Source organism: Neoarius graeffei, chromosome 22 (genome assembly GCF_027579695.1).
Source record: "Neoarius graeffei isolate fNeoGra1 chromosome 22, fNeoGra1.pri, whole genome shotgun sequence".
Classification (NCBI taxonomy): Eukaryota; Metazoa; Chordata; class Actinopteri; order Siluriformes; family Ariidae; genus Neoarius; species Neoarius graeffei.
Genome location: NC_083590.1, coordinates 51704597 through 51722160, shown reverse-complemented (window position 1 = coordinate 51722160; position 17564 = coordinate 51704597). Strand labels below are relative to the sequence as shown.

At 44.3% G+C, this 17564-nt stretch overlaps 1 protein-coding gene across 1 annotated transcript in view; it reads right to left on the bottom strand.

The window, feature by feature from the left end:
• Window positions 1-17564, bottom strand: part of LOC132870328 (sodium/potassium-transporting ATPase subunit alpha-3-like) — a 127262-nt gene that overhangs the window by 75107 nt on the left and 34591 nt on the right. Inside the window, exon 9 of the mRNA XM_060903960.1 lies at window positions 13366-13610. Coding sequence (XP_060759943.1) covers window positions 13366-13610 — 245 coding nt within the window. The remainder of the gene's footprint in view (window positions 1-13365; window positions 13611-17564) is intronic.

The following is a 17564-nucleotide window of genomic DNA, read 5'->3' as shown; positions in this document are numbered from 1 at the left end:
TTCTCTGGGCCAAGGCTCATTTAAAATGGACTGTGGCAAAGTGGAAAACTGTTCTGTGGTCAGACAAATCAAAATTTGAAGTTCTTTATGGAAATCAGGGAAGCCGTGTCATTCGGACTAAAGAGGAGAAGGACGACCCAAGTTGTTATCAGCGCTCGGTTTAGAAGCCTGCACCTTTGATGGTATGGGGTTGCATTAGTGCGTGTGGCATGGGCAGCTTACACATCTGGAAAGACACCATCAATGCTGAAAGGTATATCCAGGTTCTAGAGCAACGTATGCTCCCATCCAGACGATGTCTCTCAGTTTAAACATTTGATATGTCATCTATGTTCTATTCTGAATAAAATATGGAATTTTGAAACTTCCACATAATTGCATTCCATTTTTATTTACAATTTGTACTTTTTCCCAACTTTTTTGGAATCGGGGTTGTAAATCTATTTGGAAATGCTTTACTTATTTTAAGCTTTATATTTTCTTATTCTATTGGCATATCATTTTGCTTCTTTCTCAAAATAAATGCTTCAAATTAGCAGAAATATCTACCAATAGAACAAGACTATTTCAAGCACTTTAAATACCCTTTTATTTGGTTTAAGGTAATCTTATAAATACTAGATAAATCAGACTAAAATATGTTTTGGGGCAGCACAGTGGTGCATCGCAGTTAGCACATCGCAGTTAGCGCCATCACCTCACAGCAAGAAGGTTCTGAGTTTGAGCCCAGCAGCCGATGGGGGCCTTTCCGTGTGGAGTTTACATGCTGTCCATGTGGATTTCCTCCGGATGCTCCAGTTTCCTCCACAGTCCAAAGACAAGCAGTTAGGTTAACTAGCTACTCTAAATTGCCTGTCTGTGTGTGTGTGTGTGTGTGTGTGTGTGTGTGTGTGTGTGTGTGTGTGTGTGTGTGTGTGAGAGAGAGAGAGAATGGTTGGTTGTATGGGAAGCTGTGACAGGCCTAGCAAGCCTGGTGGATGAATTCTGCTCGAGAGATGCAGACAACCTCGTGAGTCATTTAAAATAAATATTTTCACTTGCAATTATGTCAATTATTGCAGCTGCTAGCAACAGTGAGAGGTAGGAAGCTTGGGGGTTCAAACCCAAGCACTACCAAGCTGTTGCTATTTCATTGTATAAAGGACAGATGAAGCTTAGAAAAACATTGCTGTTCTGTTTCCAGTCATCAGCTGTCAGGTTTGGGTGATCATGTGCCCACTGTAGCCCCACATTCCTGTCCTTGGGTGACAGAAGTAGAACAGAAATGGAACCCAATGTGGTCTTCAGAGTTTCATTGTTTTATTGTTCATTGTTCCTCCTAAGGATCAGCACCTGGGCATGGTATGGAGGCTTGCATGACCCGGAGAGCCATGTCGTAGATTGGACAGATTGAAGGGTAGAGACCAGACTAAGATGATCCCTGGCCCTCCAGGTTGGCGGATGGGCATGGGGCTAACAACCCCATCACGTAAAAAAAAAAATCTTAGATTCCTTCCTTATAATCTAAGGGGAGACCTAAATTTAAAAAAAAAACAAAGGTTTGAACAAATATGAAAAGCATGTGCGTATCGAGCTGTGGGGTGACTTTATGGAACAGACTGGAGACAGAAATAAAACAAAGTGCAAATATAAATCTGTTTAAAAAAAGGTACAAAAAATATTTTTAAACAAGTATATAGAAGAGGAAGTATGTTAACGGAGGATGATGAGGAATAAATAGAATAGAGTTGATTGTTATATTAGAACTAACTTAGTATATGGTATATATGGTATATATTTATTTATGGGGATAGTTTATATATTCATATTTATAGGGATAGGTATGTAGTAGATATTTATTTTTGTAATGATATATTTATATAGATATTTATGAAGTATATGGTATATAGTATATATTTTTAATTATATATTTATATAGATATTTATGAAGTGTATATATGGTATGTAGTATATATTTATTTTTGTAATTAAATATTTATATAGATATTCATGAAGTGTATATATGGTATATATTTTTATAGGCGTATTAATGTAGTTTGGATTTCGGGGTAGTTAAAAAGGGGTGGGAAATTAAAAAAGTATTGTACTTCTTCCCACTCCTTTTTCGAACAATGTGCGGTGTTTTGTAATGTCTTAGCTCTTTATGTTATTTTATTTATTTTTTTTATTTCTCGTTTTCTTTCTTTTGTATGTACAAATAGTTACATACATTTTTTTATACATGTTCGAAATAAAAATAAAATTCAATTCAAAAAAAAATTCAAAAAAAAAAATCTCTGTTACAGAAACAACAAATGAAGGATTTACTGACACTATTGGGTGTGATGAGCTTTTGAAGCCATTGCAAGTGACTGGTATGGTTGACAGTGGTGAAAGCCATGAGTAAGCCACTGGCAGGAGGACAGAAGTTTTGAACACCAAAGCGAGGACCAGGATAGGATACTGGAATGTACAATCAATGTATGGCACCGGAAAGTCAGCGCAGGTTAGATCAGAGATGATTATGACTTGGATATTCTTGGTATTAGTGAAAGCAGATGGACAGGATCAAGAAGAATTAGAAACATCACAGGAGAAACAGCATTATACTCAGGAAGAGAAAATCAGCATTATGAAGGAGTAGCCATCATACTGAAGAAAGGAATAGAGAAAAGCCTTATTGAGTGGAAACCCAGCAGACTTACCAAGATCAGGATGAAGGAGAAACAGATCAACACAACTATTATCCAGTGCTACAGTCCAACAAATGACAGGGATGAAGACACCAAAGATGAATTTTATGATCAATTGCAAGCTGAGCTGGAAAACATACCAAGACATGACTTGAAGATTGTGATGGGCGACATGAACGCAAAAGTTGGAAACAATAACACTATCTCTGAAAGAGCCATGGGAATAGAGGGATGCAGTACCATGAATGAAAATGGCAAAAGACTATTAGAACTTTGTACCACTTATGATCTTGTTGTTGGAGGGACTCTGTTTCCACACAAAGACATTCATTAAGTTGATATGGTATTCCCCGAATGGAAGAGACTGAACTCAGATCGACCATCTACTGACCAATGGTACTTGGAGACGATCACTGCTTGATGTGAGGGTAAAGTGAGGAGCTGATGTTGGTAGTAACCACCACCTTATAGTAGCAGTACTGAAAGTGAAGTTGAAGAAAATAGGAGCAAAGAAAGCAGGACCATGATTTGACGTATAGAAACTACAAGATCCAAAAGTAAAGAACACCTCTGCGTTACAGCTAAACAACAGGTTTCAAGCAATGACAGACTTAGATCACACACACACCCTGACACAGATGGAGTTAATGCCAAATGGGAATGTGTAACGACTGCCTACCAGAAGACAAGTGAAGCATGCCTAGGAACAAAGGAGAAGAAAAGGAAAAAGAGTGGATAACAACAAACATCTGGCAAACAATTGAAAAAAGAAAAACTGTAAAGAAGCAGATGATGGATACAAAATCTATCAGATTGAAAGAAAGATACAAGCTACAATACCAGGAGCCAAACCAAGAAGTCAGACGAAGGCAGACAAGCGAGCATTCGTAGACAATCTTGCAAGCGAAGCAGAAGATGCAGCCCAAAAAGGAGAAAAAGGAAAGGTGTATAAGATCACTAAAAGTTATATGTGGTAAGTATAGAGGATCTACTGATGCACCGATCACAGACAAACAAGGACAACTTCTCATGACAGAAGCAGAACAGGACGCTCAATGGGCAGAGCACTTTAATGAAGTTTTAAATAGACCACCACCAGCAACAAAGGCAGACATACAAGAAGCAGTAGCTGATCTGGACATTAGGGTTGAACCACCAACCAAAGAAGAGACCATATCAATTATAAAGACTTTGAAGAACAGGAAAGCCCTTGGTCAAGACAACCTTAGTGCAGAATTGTTCAAGGCAGACCCAGTACTTTCAGCCAGAATTCTATAGCCACTCTACCATCATCTAGGAGGGAAGGAAGATTCCTGATGACTTGACAAAGGGAATAATTGTGAATATCCCAAAGAGAGGCACCCTAAGAGACTGCAGCAACTGGCAAGGAATCACACACTCATCAATCCCAAGTAAGATATTAGCGAAAGTTATCATTCAGCATCTATCAAATGCAGTAGATCAGCAATCTCAAAAACAGCAAGCAGGTTTCAGAAAGGGAAGAGGATGTACAGACCAGATATTTGCATTTTGAAACATCATTGAGCAATGCACAGAGTGGCAGAGGCAACTTTACATCAAGTTCATCGACTTTGAGAAGGTTTTCAAAAGCCTCCACAGAGCAAGTTTATGGTGAATACTATGAATGTACAGGATCCCCCAGAATTTGGTTTCTATTATCAAGAGCTTTTATACCAACTTCATATGCCAGGTAGGGAACAGTGACTTCAGTTTTGAAGTGAAGACAGGCATAAGACAAGGGTGTGTGATGTCAGCGCTCCTCTTTAACCTTGTCATTGATTGGGTAATGTGCCGAACAACAGAAGATAAAACCAGAGGCATACGATGGACCCTCTTCTCATCTCTGAAAGACTTAGATTTTGCTGATGACCTGGCATTATTGTCCCATACACACCAGCAAGAAAAAAAAAAAACACATCTCGCCTCAGTCAATTTACTCAGCAGATAGGACTGAAGGTCAGCTGGAAGAAATCAGAAAGAATGACTAAACACTCCAAACCCCTCACCAATCCAGGTGAATGGAGAAGATTTACCAACAACAGAGGAGTTCACCTATTCGGGCAGCATTGTCACAAACAATGGAGCAGCGGGCAAAGACGTCAAGAATTGACTCTGTAAAGCTAGAATTGCCTTCAAAATGATCAACAATGTATGGAGGTCCCAGCAATACAGCATTAAGACCAAGCTAAAATTATACCAGAGCTGCGTCCTTTCCACCCTTTTATACATCTCAGAATGCTAGAGGATGACAGGATCAAAAACAAATTATCTGTGTTCCACACAAAGAGCTTATGAAGAATCCTGAGAATATTCTGGCCAAACAAGATTTTGAATGAAGAACTGCTATGTAAATGCAAAAAAGAATGCGTGGAAACCATACTTTTGAGAAGGAGATGGAAGTGGATAGGGCATGTCCTCAGAAGAGAACAGGATAGCATCACAAGAATCACCCTACATTGGACACCCAAAGGTAAAAGGAAGTGTGGCAGGCCAAAGAACACTTGCGGGAGAACAGTCAAGGGAGAGTTGAACATTCAACAACACATATGGGGTACCATCCAAAGGCTGGCTCAGAATAGAGAAGAGTGGAAGAATTTCACTGGTGCCCTACATGCCAGTTGGCATAGCGGGCATTAAGTATGTAAGCAAGTAATTGTTCATTGTTATTGTTCTTTTTGTTTACGGAGAAAAAGTTTTAAAAGTTATAAAGACCAAAGAGGGATTCTCATGTTACATTACAGGCATTTAATAGACACTCTTATCCAGAGCAATGTACAATGAGCGCATATATACACACATACCCAGCGCCTAGGGAACAGCTTGGGGTTTGGTGCCTTGCTCAAGGGCACTTCAGCCACAGATTTTTCCTGCCCGTCCAGGGAAGTGAACCAGCAACCCTTTGAGCTCAAAGCAGCTTTTCTCACCTTTAGACCATGGCTGCCCATAGCTCATGTTGGATTCTTAATGTGTGTAAAAATGTGTAACATCAAAATAAAGGACTTTTTAATGCTTCCAGTAGCATTTCTTTTATATTTTCAGCATTTCCTCTATGAAAAGAAGTGTTATAAAAAAAAATTCTAAAGATGTAGTTGCAATTCGCAAACAACTGTTGATCTGTTGGTGTGTTTTCCCCTTTGTGAACTATGATCAATACTGTTCTTTATCGTTGTTATACACTTTAAATTCTCATACACTCATGTAGATTCTGTTGACTTAAAGACTTGAGGTTAAAAGACTCGAGACTTGACTTGGACTTGCATTTTATGACTTGTGAACATCTCTGGTATGAGGTGGCACGGTGGTGTAGTGGTTAGCACTGTCACCTCACAGCAAGAAGGTTCTGGGTTTGAGCCCATTGGCTGACGGTGGCCTTTCTGTGTAGAGTTTGCATGTTCTCCCTGTGTCTGTGTGGGTTTCCTCCGGGTGCTCTGGTTTTCCCCACAGTCCAAAGACATGCAGGTTAGGCTAATTGGTGGCTCTAAATTGACTAAGTGTGAATGGTTGTTTGTCTCTATGTGTCAGCCCTGTGATGATCTGGCAACTTGTCCAGGGTGTACCCCGCCTCTTGCCCATAGTCAGCTGGGATAGGCTCCAGTTTGCTCGCGACCCTGCAGAGGATAAGCAATTATGGATGGATGGATGGATGGATGGATGGATGGATGGATGGATGGATGGATAGGCGGGCAGCACGGTGGCGTAGTGGTTAGCTCTTTCAATACTCTTTTATTTGGTTTAAGGTAATCTTATAAATACTAGATAAATCAGACTAAAAGATGTTTTGGGGCAGCACAGTGGTGCATCGCAGTTAGCACCATTGCCTCACAGCAAAAAGGTCCTGGATTCAAGCCCCGTGGCCAACGAGGGCCTTTCTGTGTGGAGTTTGCATGTTCTCCTCATGTCTGCGTGGGTTTCCTCTGGGTGCTCCGGTTTCCCCCACAGTCCAAAGACATGCAGGTTAGGTTAATTGGTGGCTCTAAATTGACTGTAGGTGTGAATGTGAATGGTTGTCTGTGTGTCAGCCCTGCAATGACCTGGTGACTTGTCCAGAGTGTACCCTGCCTCTCGCCCATAGTTAGCTGGGATAGGCTCCAGCTTGCCTGCGACCCTGAAGGACAGGATAAGCGTCTACAGATAATGGATGGATGGATCAATCTCTGGTATGTAGGAAATGATTCCATTTATCAGTTATCAAGATTCCACACTATAATAGTGGACAGATAATATTTTAATATATAAAAATGATTGTTGCAAATGTAAGACAATTTCTGTCCATCATTCCGAAAGTCCACCCAACTCTCCACACTCTAATAGCTTATATAACGTGATGTGATTGGGGAGGAGGGTCTCATCAGCAGAAGGCATTAACATTGTGCAAATCAGTCGAACAGTGTAACGTCCCTGTACTTGAGTGACACTTTGTCCTCATCTATAGAGCTGAAGGAGAGGAGCACTACAGAGACAGAAATGCAAATGTTTTTTTCATTGTAATAGTTTGGATGAATGTATTATTTTTCAGTAGGATGTTACTTATTCTTACAAAGAAATTCATCTTAGTAGAGCTGTTAAGGCCCTATAAACATAAGAATTGTGCACAACATGATAAAAGCATGAAACTTTCAGGGTTTGTTCTCCAGAGCATAACAATTAATTTAAGATCTGGAGGCGCTCTCAGTTTGACCTTGGAGGTCATCGACCCTTGTTATGTGCAATTTCAATGGACAGGATTAAAAATTGGGGCATTTTATCATACAAGTGTGACAAAAATTGTAATTACATGTGGGTTTCCATTTTTCTAGGTCATGAGGGTCCATTTATAGTGATATTACACTTACAAGTCAAGGTTAAGATGAAGGTCACTCTAAAATATATGATGTGTTATGTCAATTTCAACAACTTTTATGATTTTGTAGCATATTGCCAAGCAGTATATACTTTGTAATTGTAAAATGACTTCCAAATGAGTGATACAAGTGATACAGGCCTAATGTGAGTATTCTAATCATTGCAGTCTCCAGAACATGCACAAAGGGCAGTACACTTCAATTCTGCCTTTTTGCATTTGCAGTGACCACAACAGCTCTTTTTGCAACCACAATGCAAAAGCTCATAGCACGACTGTGAGGCCTCAGGTAGTGTTGTCCAAAGTGGCTGCCATCCATCATCACTGTTAACCCATCCCCAGTCTGAAGGACTTGGCAACTGGGGCCTAATAACCAAGGCAAGGTTCCATACATGAGCCTGATGCATGGCTCGTTTGATGTGTTGTCTCAAAGCAGCTTGTGTAGGGGGGATGTTTTCCAACGATCTTGACTTTCGTGTGAAAAGATGTTTCCGTGCCTCATTGACACACATGCACTTGTTCTGTTAGAAATGAGAACAACAAAGCGTTCCAGCTGTGACAAAGACAGGTCACTCAGTTCTTGTGGCATTTGCAACATTTCGTGAAAAGCCTCCGTGACTTCTGGGTACACAAGCCACGTGTCCCAAGCAGTCTTTTTACCACGGCCACAGAATGCTGATGTTGTATCACAGTCAGTGAAAGAATGAAATGCGAGCAAAGCATCGCTAGTGGAAGGACCAAGAGCAGCAACCACCTTGTGGATGCCAATATAGCACAAAGTGCTACCAGCTCCAAAGGCTATCCACATTTCTTCAAGGTCAACTTTCTGAAATACAGCTACTGCCAAGACGACCACATCTGAAACCACTGTTCTAACTAACACATTCTTAAGTCCCTTTTTAGCAGCATCTGCCACATGAAGGAATAGCCTTGTGTCTGCCTCCTCTTGAGTGCATGGAACCAAATTACTTACATCACAGTCAACAGGAGAGCTGAGGACATTTTTTTCGTTTGTAGCATATACTTCTTTGCCAGGAGCTAATGCCATGGCAGCAATTTGAACAGAAAGAAAGTGGAACAATTCTGTTTTGTTTTCACTAACGGATAAGAAATCCTTCCAGTTTAATGATTAAATTTATGTAGTTTACCTGGGTATCTATCAGTTACAGTTCATCTGCCATTTCCCAATTTTACATTATTATCATTACGTTTTTTGTTTATTTCATTCATTTACCTCTATGGGTGTATATCTATTTATGTTTATTTACTTGATTATGCCTTAATACATGCATATTTATACTTACTGTACATTTTTAGCAAAATTGCTCCCAAAAACACACCCATTTCAGCTCTCATGCATAGAAATGTCCTATTGATGACCTCAATGACCTCTAATTGACCTCCAAGGTCAAACTGAGAGCACCTCCAGATCTTAAATTAATTGTTATGCCCTCAAGAACAAACCCTGAAAGTTTCATGCTTTTATCATCTTGTGCACGATTCATCTGCTTATCTGCTCTACTATTTAAAGAAATGAGAAAGACAACAGGGCGGCACGGTGGTGTAGTGGTTAGCACTGTCACCTCACAGCAAGAAGGTCCTGGGTTTGAGCCCAGCGGCTGGCGAGGGCCTTTCTGTGTGGAGTTTGCATGCTCTCACCGTGTCTGCGTGGGTTTCCTCCGGGTGCTCCGGTTTCCCCCACAGTCTAAAGGCATGGAGGTTAGGTTAATTGGTGGCTCTAAATTGACCGTAGGTGTGAATGTGAGTGTGAATGAATGTCTGTGTCTATGTGTTAGCCCTGTGATGACCTGGCGACTTGTCCAGGGTGTACCCTGCCTATCGCCCATAGTCAGCTGGGATAGGCTTCAGCTTGCCTGCGACCCTGTAGGACAGGATAAGCAGCTACAGATAATGGATGGATGGAGAAAGACAGCAAATGTTCACTGCGTCTTTCCTTCCAGCTTATTGAAAATCACCCAATCCCAAAAAATCTGCCTTGTAATTAGTAAACTGTAGGTGCTAAAAAAGGCAACTAGACTTGCTTGAAATTCTTGAAGACGTTTCACCTCTCATCTGAAAGGCTTCTTCAGTTCTGACTAGTGGGGAGTTCCAGGTATTTATCCTCTAGTGGATCAAAAGCAACCCTGAGAAGAGTTGTTGAGGTCACCTAGGTCATTGAGTGCGTTTACATGCACATAGAGAAAATCGAATTTCTGCCGTTGCTCAACGGAAATCAAAGTTCTAAATACCATGGATACACCTTAGCTAGGCTGAAATTGAACTGAATTTGATTTCTCGTAATCGAGCTACACGACCTAGATTATGCGATTTTTGCCGAGCTACTTAGTGCATGTATACCCTATCGAGCTACGTAGTCGAGCTACTTACTTCAGCACTGCCCCTTCCGGAAGTGACGAGTGACGAGACCACAAGCGGGAAACACGACAGCCTTGGTCGGCATGACAACAGTAGTAGCGAGCAGCAGAAGAGGTCAGGAGGAACAAACGAAGAAGAGAAAATGGCGAGCAGAAACGTGCACTTCTGGAGCAATGAGGAGACAGAGTTCATGGTCATTCAGCTTAAGGAGTTGAATATATTAAAATTCATGGACGGGAGAAAAACGCGCAATGGAGAACACGGAACTGATAACTTTGTTTACACTCTTGAATAGCTCTTCTTCATGACGACAACCGGAAGTGTACCAACACAATGGGCCGTGTAGCGCCACCTGTGGCTCGGGTGCACAATGTACCTCACACAATAGCTCGATTTCCTTGTGTGCATGTAGGATTGGATTTCTCTGGCACCCCTGCTGGGACCCTTTGCTTGATTACCGACAGCAGCTCAATTTGGATGTTCATGTAAAAGTACTGACTGAGTTATCCTGTACGTGCAAGTCCTTGGAGGCCGGGTGTGAATGGTGTTAGTGGCTTAGAGAGTTGTCTGTGAAGATTCAGTCATCCAGGTCATAGTAAACTGTGTGTGGTAAAAGAGAGCAACTGGACTTGCTTGAAGATTCTTGAAGACGTTTCACCTCTCATCCGAAAGGCTTCTTCAGTTCTGTCTGACTGGTAGGGAGCATCAGGTATTTATCCTCTCATGGATGAAAAGCTCATCTAAGGTGTCATTGAGTCATCCTGCTGGTGTGGGTCACTGGGGGCTGGTTGTGAACGGCCTCGAGAGTCATTAGGATGATCAATGGATTGCCTGTTAGGGTGATCAATGGAATGCTGATTCTCTCTGTCCTCATGTGAGTCACTGAAAACAGCTGGGTTTTGGTGTGCATTCAGTTGTCTGGAAAGTGTGCCAAGGACTGCATTGTAGGTGGCTGATAAATGTCTTAGACCCCCACGTCTGTTCAGTGATGGCCGTTCCAGATTGACAAAAATGGCTTCTTTAACTCCTCGCTCATACCAACGATCCTCTCTGGCTAAAATGCGTACATTACAATCCTGAAATGAGTGTCCTTTGTTGTTAAGATGAAGGTAGACAGCAGAGTCCTGGCCTGAGGAACTGGCTCTCCTGTGTTGAGCCATGCACCTGTGAAGCGGTTGTTTAGTTTCCCCAATATACGAGTCTGTGCATTCCTCACTGCACTGAATGGCATACACTATGTTGTCCTGTTTGTGTCTGGGTATTCTGTCCTTAGGGTGGACCAGTTTCTGCTTCAGGGTGTTACTGGGTTTGAAATGTACCGGAATGTTGTGTTTGTAAAAGATCCTCCTGAGTTTCTCAGATAGACCAGAAATGTAGGGAATGACAATGTTCTTGCGTTTGTTCCTGTTATCCTCCTTGTCCGTTCTGTTCCTTTTTTTGCTCTTGAGGAAAGACTAGTTGGGATACCCGCAGTTCTGAAGTGCTTTCTTGATGTGATTCTGCTCCTTCTCTTCTCTTCCCTAACGGGCAATCCATTGATCATCCTAACGACTCTCGAGGCCGTTCACAACCAGCCCCCAGTGACCCACACCTACAGGATGACTCAGTGACACCTTAGATGAGCTTTTCATCCATGAGAGGATAAATACCTGATGCTCCCTACCAGTCAGACAGAACTGAAGAAGCCTTTCGGATGAGAGGTGAAACGTCTTCAAGAATCTTCAAGCAAGTCCAGTTGCTCTCTTTTACCACCCACAGCTTAGAGAGTTGTTAGGGTGATCTGTGGGTCGTTGGCTCTCTCTGCCATTATATATGAGTCATGAAGTCAGCTGAGGTGGGGTTTACATTAGACCGTATCAGTGGATCATCAGATTAACGTTTTTAAAACGATTCGCGTGCACAGAGCAACGCCAATACACGATTCGCGTGCACACAGCAATGCCAATACACGGATACGCTAATCAAACGGCACGCAAGTTGAAATGTGTAGTGCGACTCAGCACTTCCTCCTCAGCGGCTCGGCTCCGCACAGGCATCCTGCACTCCAAATGACTCCGCCCTGAACAGTGAGTGCCCTCTGGAGGGTGCGCACTCCGGCCCTGTGCAGCTCACAGAGCGCGCGAGTGAAGCGCACCAGCAGTGATTCGGGACTGAGCCGCTGTGTGTGTGATCCCAGTGCATATCGGGCATGCGCAAGTCACTCACCACTTGCAAGTGGAAGGATGGCAAGCCTAAAGACAATCATAACTACACAATGGGCAGTATTTGCATCTTACCATGAACAACATGAAGAATGACAAAGCAAAGCATTATATTCATACTTGTATACTCTTTAATGAAGTGAAGTCCGCGCCGTTTTTCAGCAGTCGCGTCACATGACCAACGTGGCATGACCAACGCCAGCGAATCAGGAAGGTGGATGTCACAGTGACGTTGTCCAATGACGACGTCAGCTAGAGCTCAGCACTGCGTATCCTCGTTCCTCAATGTTTACACAGCACCGGATCAGATACAAACTGGGTTGAATACGTGGGCCCTGGCGGATTCAAGTTGTTCCGCCTGTGGAGTCGTTTCCCGGCGTTTTAATGTGAACGGACAGTGCAACCGTGACGAAAACGAGACAGATACGGTCTAATGTAAACACCACCTGAGTTTTGGTGTAGATGTGTATTCAGTTTTCTGGGAAGTGTGCCAAGGACTGCATTGTAGGTGGCTGATAAGTGGTGTCTCAGACCACCTCCTCTGTTCAGTACTGGTCGTTCCAGGTTAACAAAGAGGCTTCTTTTATTCCTCTTTCAAACCAGTGGTCTTCTCTGTTTAAAATGCATACATTGCAGTCCTGAAACAAGTGTCCTTTGTTATTGAGATGAAGACAGACTGCAGAGTCCTGGCCTGAGAAACTGGCTCTCCTGTGTTGAGCCATGTGCCTGTGAAGCGGTTGTTTCGTTTCCCCAATGTACAGGTCCGTGCATTCCTCACTGCATTGAATTGCATACACTATGTTGTCTTGTCTGTGTCTGGGTATCCTGTCCTTAGGGTGGACCAATTTCTGCCTCATAACAGACAAGGAAGAAAACAGCAACAAATGCAAGAACATTGTCATTCCCTACAATTCTGGACTATCTGAGAAACTTAAGAGGATCTTCTGCAAACACAACATCCTGTACATTTCAGACCCAGTAACACTGAGGCAGAAATTGGTCCACCCAAAGGACAGGATACCCAGACACAAACAAGACAAATGTGGTGTACGCAATTCAATGCAGTGAGGAATGCATGGACCTGTACATTGGGGAAACGAAACAACCGCTTTCATAGGCGCAAGAATTTGCGCCTTGAATTTCACGCGAGTCCAGTTGCCTTTTTTCATGCCTACTATAATCTGGATGACTGAGAAACTTCACTTGTAATTAGTGTTTAATTTTCATAATAATTGACCCTAAAGCAATTACTCACCTGGTATTTGTTGGTTGAGTTAAAGGGAATCTCAGCCACCTTCTTGTTCTTGTCCCTCATGGCTTTGACAGACCCACAGGAGAGCTCAATACACTTTAGCAGAGCTGATTCAGAGGCATCACCAGCTACATCCCGCTTGAGAATTGGCAGAGACTCCTGACCTGCCTTAAACACCGCCCTGTTACAGAGTGCTGCCACACGGGCCAGTGATACCCACGTCACAGAAGTTTTATCGAAGGATGTCCCTGAAACAAAAGTGCTTTTTAAAATAATGCTTTTCAGTTGTAAGCCCTAATTTTAATGTTGTTAATGTGAAATGCATTTATGTCCCGTGACTTTGCACCAAAAGCACTCTCCCGACACACACCAGCCTAACCTGCACATCCATCTTCCTGACTCCACTTCCCCTCTCCTGCCTTAAAACTGAAATAAATTCCCCTCTGGGGATTTGTGTTTAGTATACCCACATGTCAACAGGTCTGTGTTCTGCTGGAGCTGCACTGAGTCACTACAGGTCTACATGACATACAGTGGTGCTTGAAAGTTTGTGAACCCTTTAGAATTTTCTATATTTCTACATAAAATTACCTAAAACATCAGATTTTCACACAAGTCCTAAAAGTAGATAAAGAGAACCCAGTTAAACAAATGAGACAAAAATATTATACTTGGTCATTTATTTATTGAGGAAAATGATCCAATATTAGGGCGGCACGGTGGTGTAGTGGTTAGCGCTATCGCCTCACAGCAAGAAGGTCCGGGTTCGAGCCCCATGGCCGGCGAGGGCCTTTCTGTGTGGAGTTTGCATGTTCTCCCCGTGTCCGCATGGGTTTCCTCTGGGTGCTCCGGTTTCCCCCACAGTCCAAAGACATGCAGGTTAGGTTAACTGGTGACTCTAAATTGACCGTAGGTGTGAATGTGAATGGTTGTCTGTGTCTATGTGTCAGCCCAGTGATGACCTGGCGACTTGTCCAGGGTGTACCCCGCCTTTCGCCTGTAGTCAGCTGAGATAGGCTCCACCTTGCCTGTGACCCTGTGGAACAGGATAAAGCGGCTAGAGATAATGAGATGAGATCCAATGTTACATATCTATAAGTGGCAAAAGTATGTGAACATCTAGGATTAGCAGTTAATTTGAAGGTGAAATTAGAGTCAGGTGTTTTCAATCAATGGGATGACAATCAGGTGTGAGTGGGCACCCTGTTTTATTTAAAGAACAGGGATCTATCAAAGTCTGATCTTCACAACATGTTTGTGGAAGTGTATTATGGTACAAACAAAGGAGATTTCTGAGGACCTCAGAAAAAGCACTGTTGATGCTCATCAGGCTGGAAAAGGTTACAAAACCATCTCTAAAGAGTTTGGACTCCACCAATCCACAGTCAGACAAGTTGTGCACAAATGGAGGAAAGTCAAGACCATTGTTACCCTCCCCAGGAGTGGTCAACCAACAAAGATCACTCCAAGAGCAAGGCGAGTAATAGTCAGCGAGGTCACAAAGGACCCCAGGGTAACTTATAAGCAACTGAAGGTCTCTCTCACATTAGCCAATGTTCATGAGTTCACCATCAGGAGAACACTGAACAACAGTGGTATGCATGACAGGGTTGCAAGAAGAAAGACATTGCTCTCCAAAAAGAACACTGCTGCTCGTCTGCAGTTTGCTAAAGATCACGTGGACAAGCCAGGAGGCTAATGGAAAAATGTTTTGTGGACGAATGAGACCAAAATAGAACGTTTGGTTTAAATGAAAAGCGTTATGTTTAGAGAAAGGAAAACACTATTCCAGCATAAGAACCTTATCCCATCTGTGAAACATGGTGGTGGTAGTATCATGGTTTCGGCCTGTTTTGCTGCGTCTGGACCAGGATGGCTTGCCATCATTGATGGAACAATGAATTATAATTTATACCAGCGAATTATTTTTTCCCCAAATATATTTATTGGTCCTTTTTGCATTACAAAACACTTTAACAATTGAACTACTGTCACAGATAGAACTTAACGTTCTCACACACACACACACCTAAACTTGCACAATCCACATATCAATGCACAATTTTACAAAATTAAAAATCAATGTTGTAACAAGTGTTCTAGGTGGGTGGAGCACAGAAGCATGGCACGCCAGTACTGAGTTCTCAATAACTCTTTATTGTCAGCTTTTCAGCTTCTATACGTTTACTTATACATATACACACGCCACACACACGTGTTCTGGTCGGGAGAGAGCCCGCTCTGCTCTCGCTCTCTTCCTTAAATAGGGCACGGCTCCTGGGAAGACACACAAACAGGTTAATTCACATCAGGTGTAGTGATTCTGCCACTTACCTTCCCTGACTCTGCCCTCCGGTCACAGACAGACGCTTGACCACGCCCCCACTGCCACATGCCCCCACCGCCCGACTCAGGCCGGGCAGCCATCCGGCCCGCAGCCGACGGGAGAGGAAGTCTGCCATGACCATCTGCGCCCCCGGCCTGTGGACCACCTTGAAGTTAAAGGGTTGGAGCGCCAGATACCAATGGGTGATCCGCGCGTTGGCATCCTTCATGCGGTGGAGCCACTGGAGGGGCGCGTGGTCCGAACAGAGGATGAAAGGGCGTCCCAGCAAGTAGTAACGGAGGGCGAGGACCGCCCATTTGATGGCCAGGCACTCCTTCTCTATGGTGCCGTAGTGCCCCTCACACACCGACAGCTTCCGACTTATATACAGCACTGGGCGATCCTCTCCCTCCACCTCCTGGGACAAAACGGCCCCCAGCCCTCTGTCCGACGCGTCCGTCTGCAACATAAAAGGGAAAGAAAAGTCAGGGGAGTGTAACAGTGGCCCCCCACACAGTGCAGCCTTTACCTCAGAAAAAGCCCGCTGGCACTGCTCCGTCCACTGGACCGGATCTGGTGCCCCCTTTTTAGTGAGATCCGTCAGCGGGCTGGTGACGTCCGAATAATTAGGTATAAACCTACGATAATAGCCAGCCAGCCCCAGGAACTGTCTTACCCCCTTTTTGGTCTTGGGCCTCGGGCAGGCCGCAATTGCCGCTATCTTGTTAATTTGGGGACACACCTGCCCGTCGCCCAACTGGAAGCCCAGATACTGTACTTCCACCCACCCAATCGCACACTTCTTTGGGTTGGCTGTGAGGCCCGCCCGCCTCAGCGACCTAAGGACGGCCCTCAGATGTTGGAGGTGCCTCGGCCAGTCATTACTATAGATAATTATATCGTTGAGATAGACGGCCGCATAGGCGGCGTGGGGGCGAAGGACCCTATCCATCAGCCGCTGAAACGTAGCGGGCGCCCCAAACAGCCAAAAAGGAAGTGTGACAAACTGGTGCAAGCCGAACGGTGTGGGAAAGGCCGTTTTTTCTTGGGATAATGGAGTCAAGGGGATCTGCCAATAACCCTTTGTTAAATCCAGCGTCGAGTAAAAGCGAGCCGTGCCTAGTCGATCGAGCAACTCATCAATATGAGGCTGTGGCAGCAGGGGGATGGTCAAGCGCCGGTCTGTGACAGGAGGGCGGAGCCAGGGAAGGTGAGTGGCAGAATCGCTACACCTGACGGTAGTTAACCTGTGTTTTGTGTGTGTTTTCCCAGTAACCGCTCCCTATTTAAGGAGGCAGAGAGAGAGCAGAGGGAGCGCGACCCGGGACCGGATGCAGAGAGTGTGTGTGTGTGTGTGTGTATTTGGGCTTATGCTGCGTAGACTGAAAAGTTGTGAAAATAAATAAGCCTTCTCTGCCTCTAAACGTTGTCCTGCCGTCCTCTGTGCTCCACCCACACTTTATCCTCGCTACAGTGGTGCCGAAACCCGGGAAAAGGTGGAGCACCAGCTTTGCAGCCCCATGGAATCCTCCCCGTTCGCGGACTTGGTCCACGCCCTCGCCACGGCTCAGCAGAGCCAGCACCAGGCACTCGTCACACTCCGAAAGGAGCAGGAGCGACGCTTTGAAGCCCTGGTGCTGGCCCGGCAGGAAGATCGAGAGGCGTTCCGGCGTCTCCTCGCGTCAACGGGGTCCACCAGCGCCCCAGCCGCGGGCCCGTCTCCCCTCACCTTGACCAAGATGGGCCCGCAGGACGACCCCGAGGCCTTTATCACCTTGTTCGAGCAGGTCGCCGAAGCCTCGGGGTGGCCGAAGGAGCAGCGCGCGGCGTGCCTCCTCCCCCTCCTGACGGGAGAGGCACAGCTGGCCGCACTACA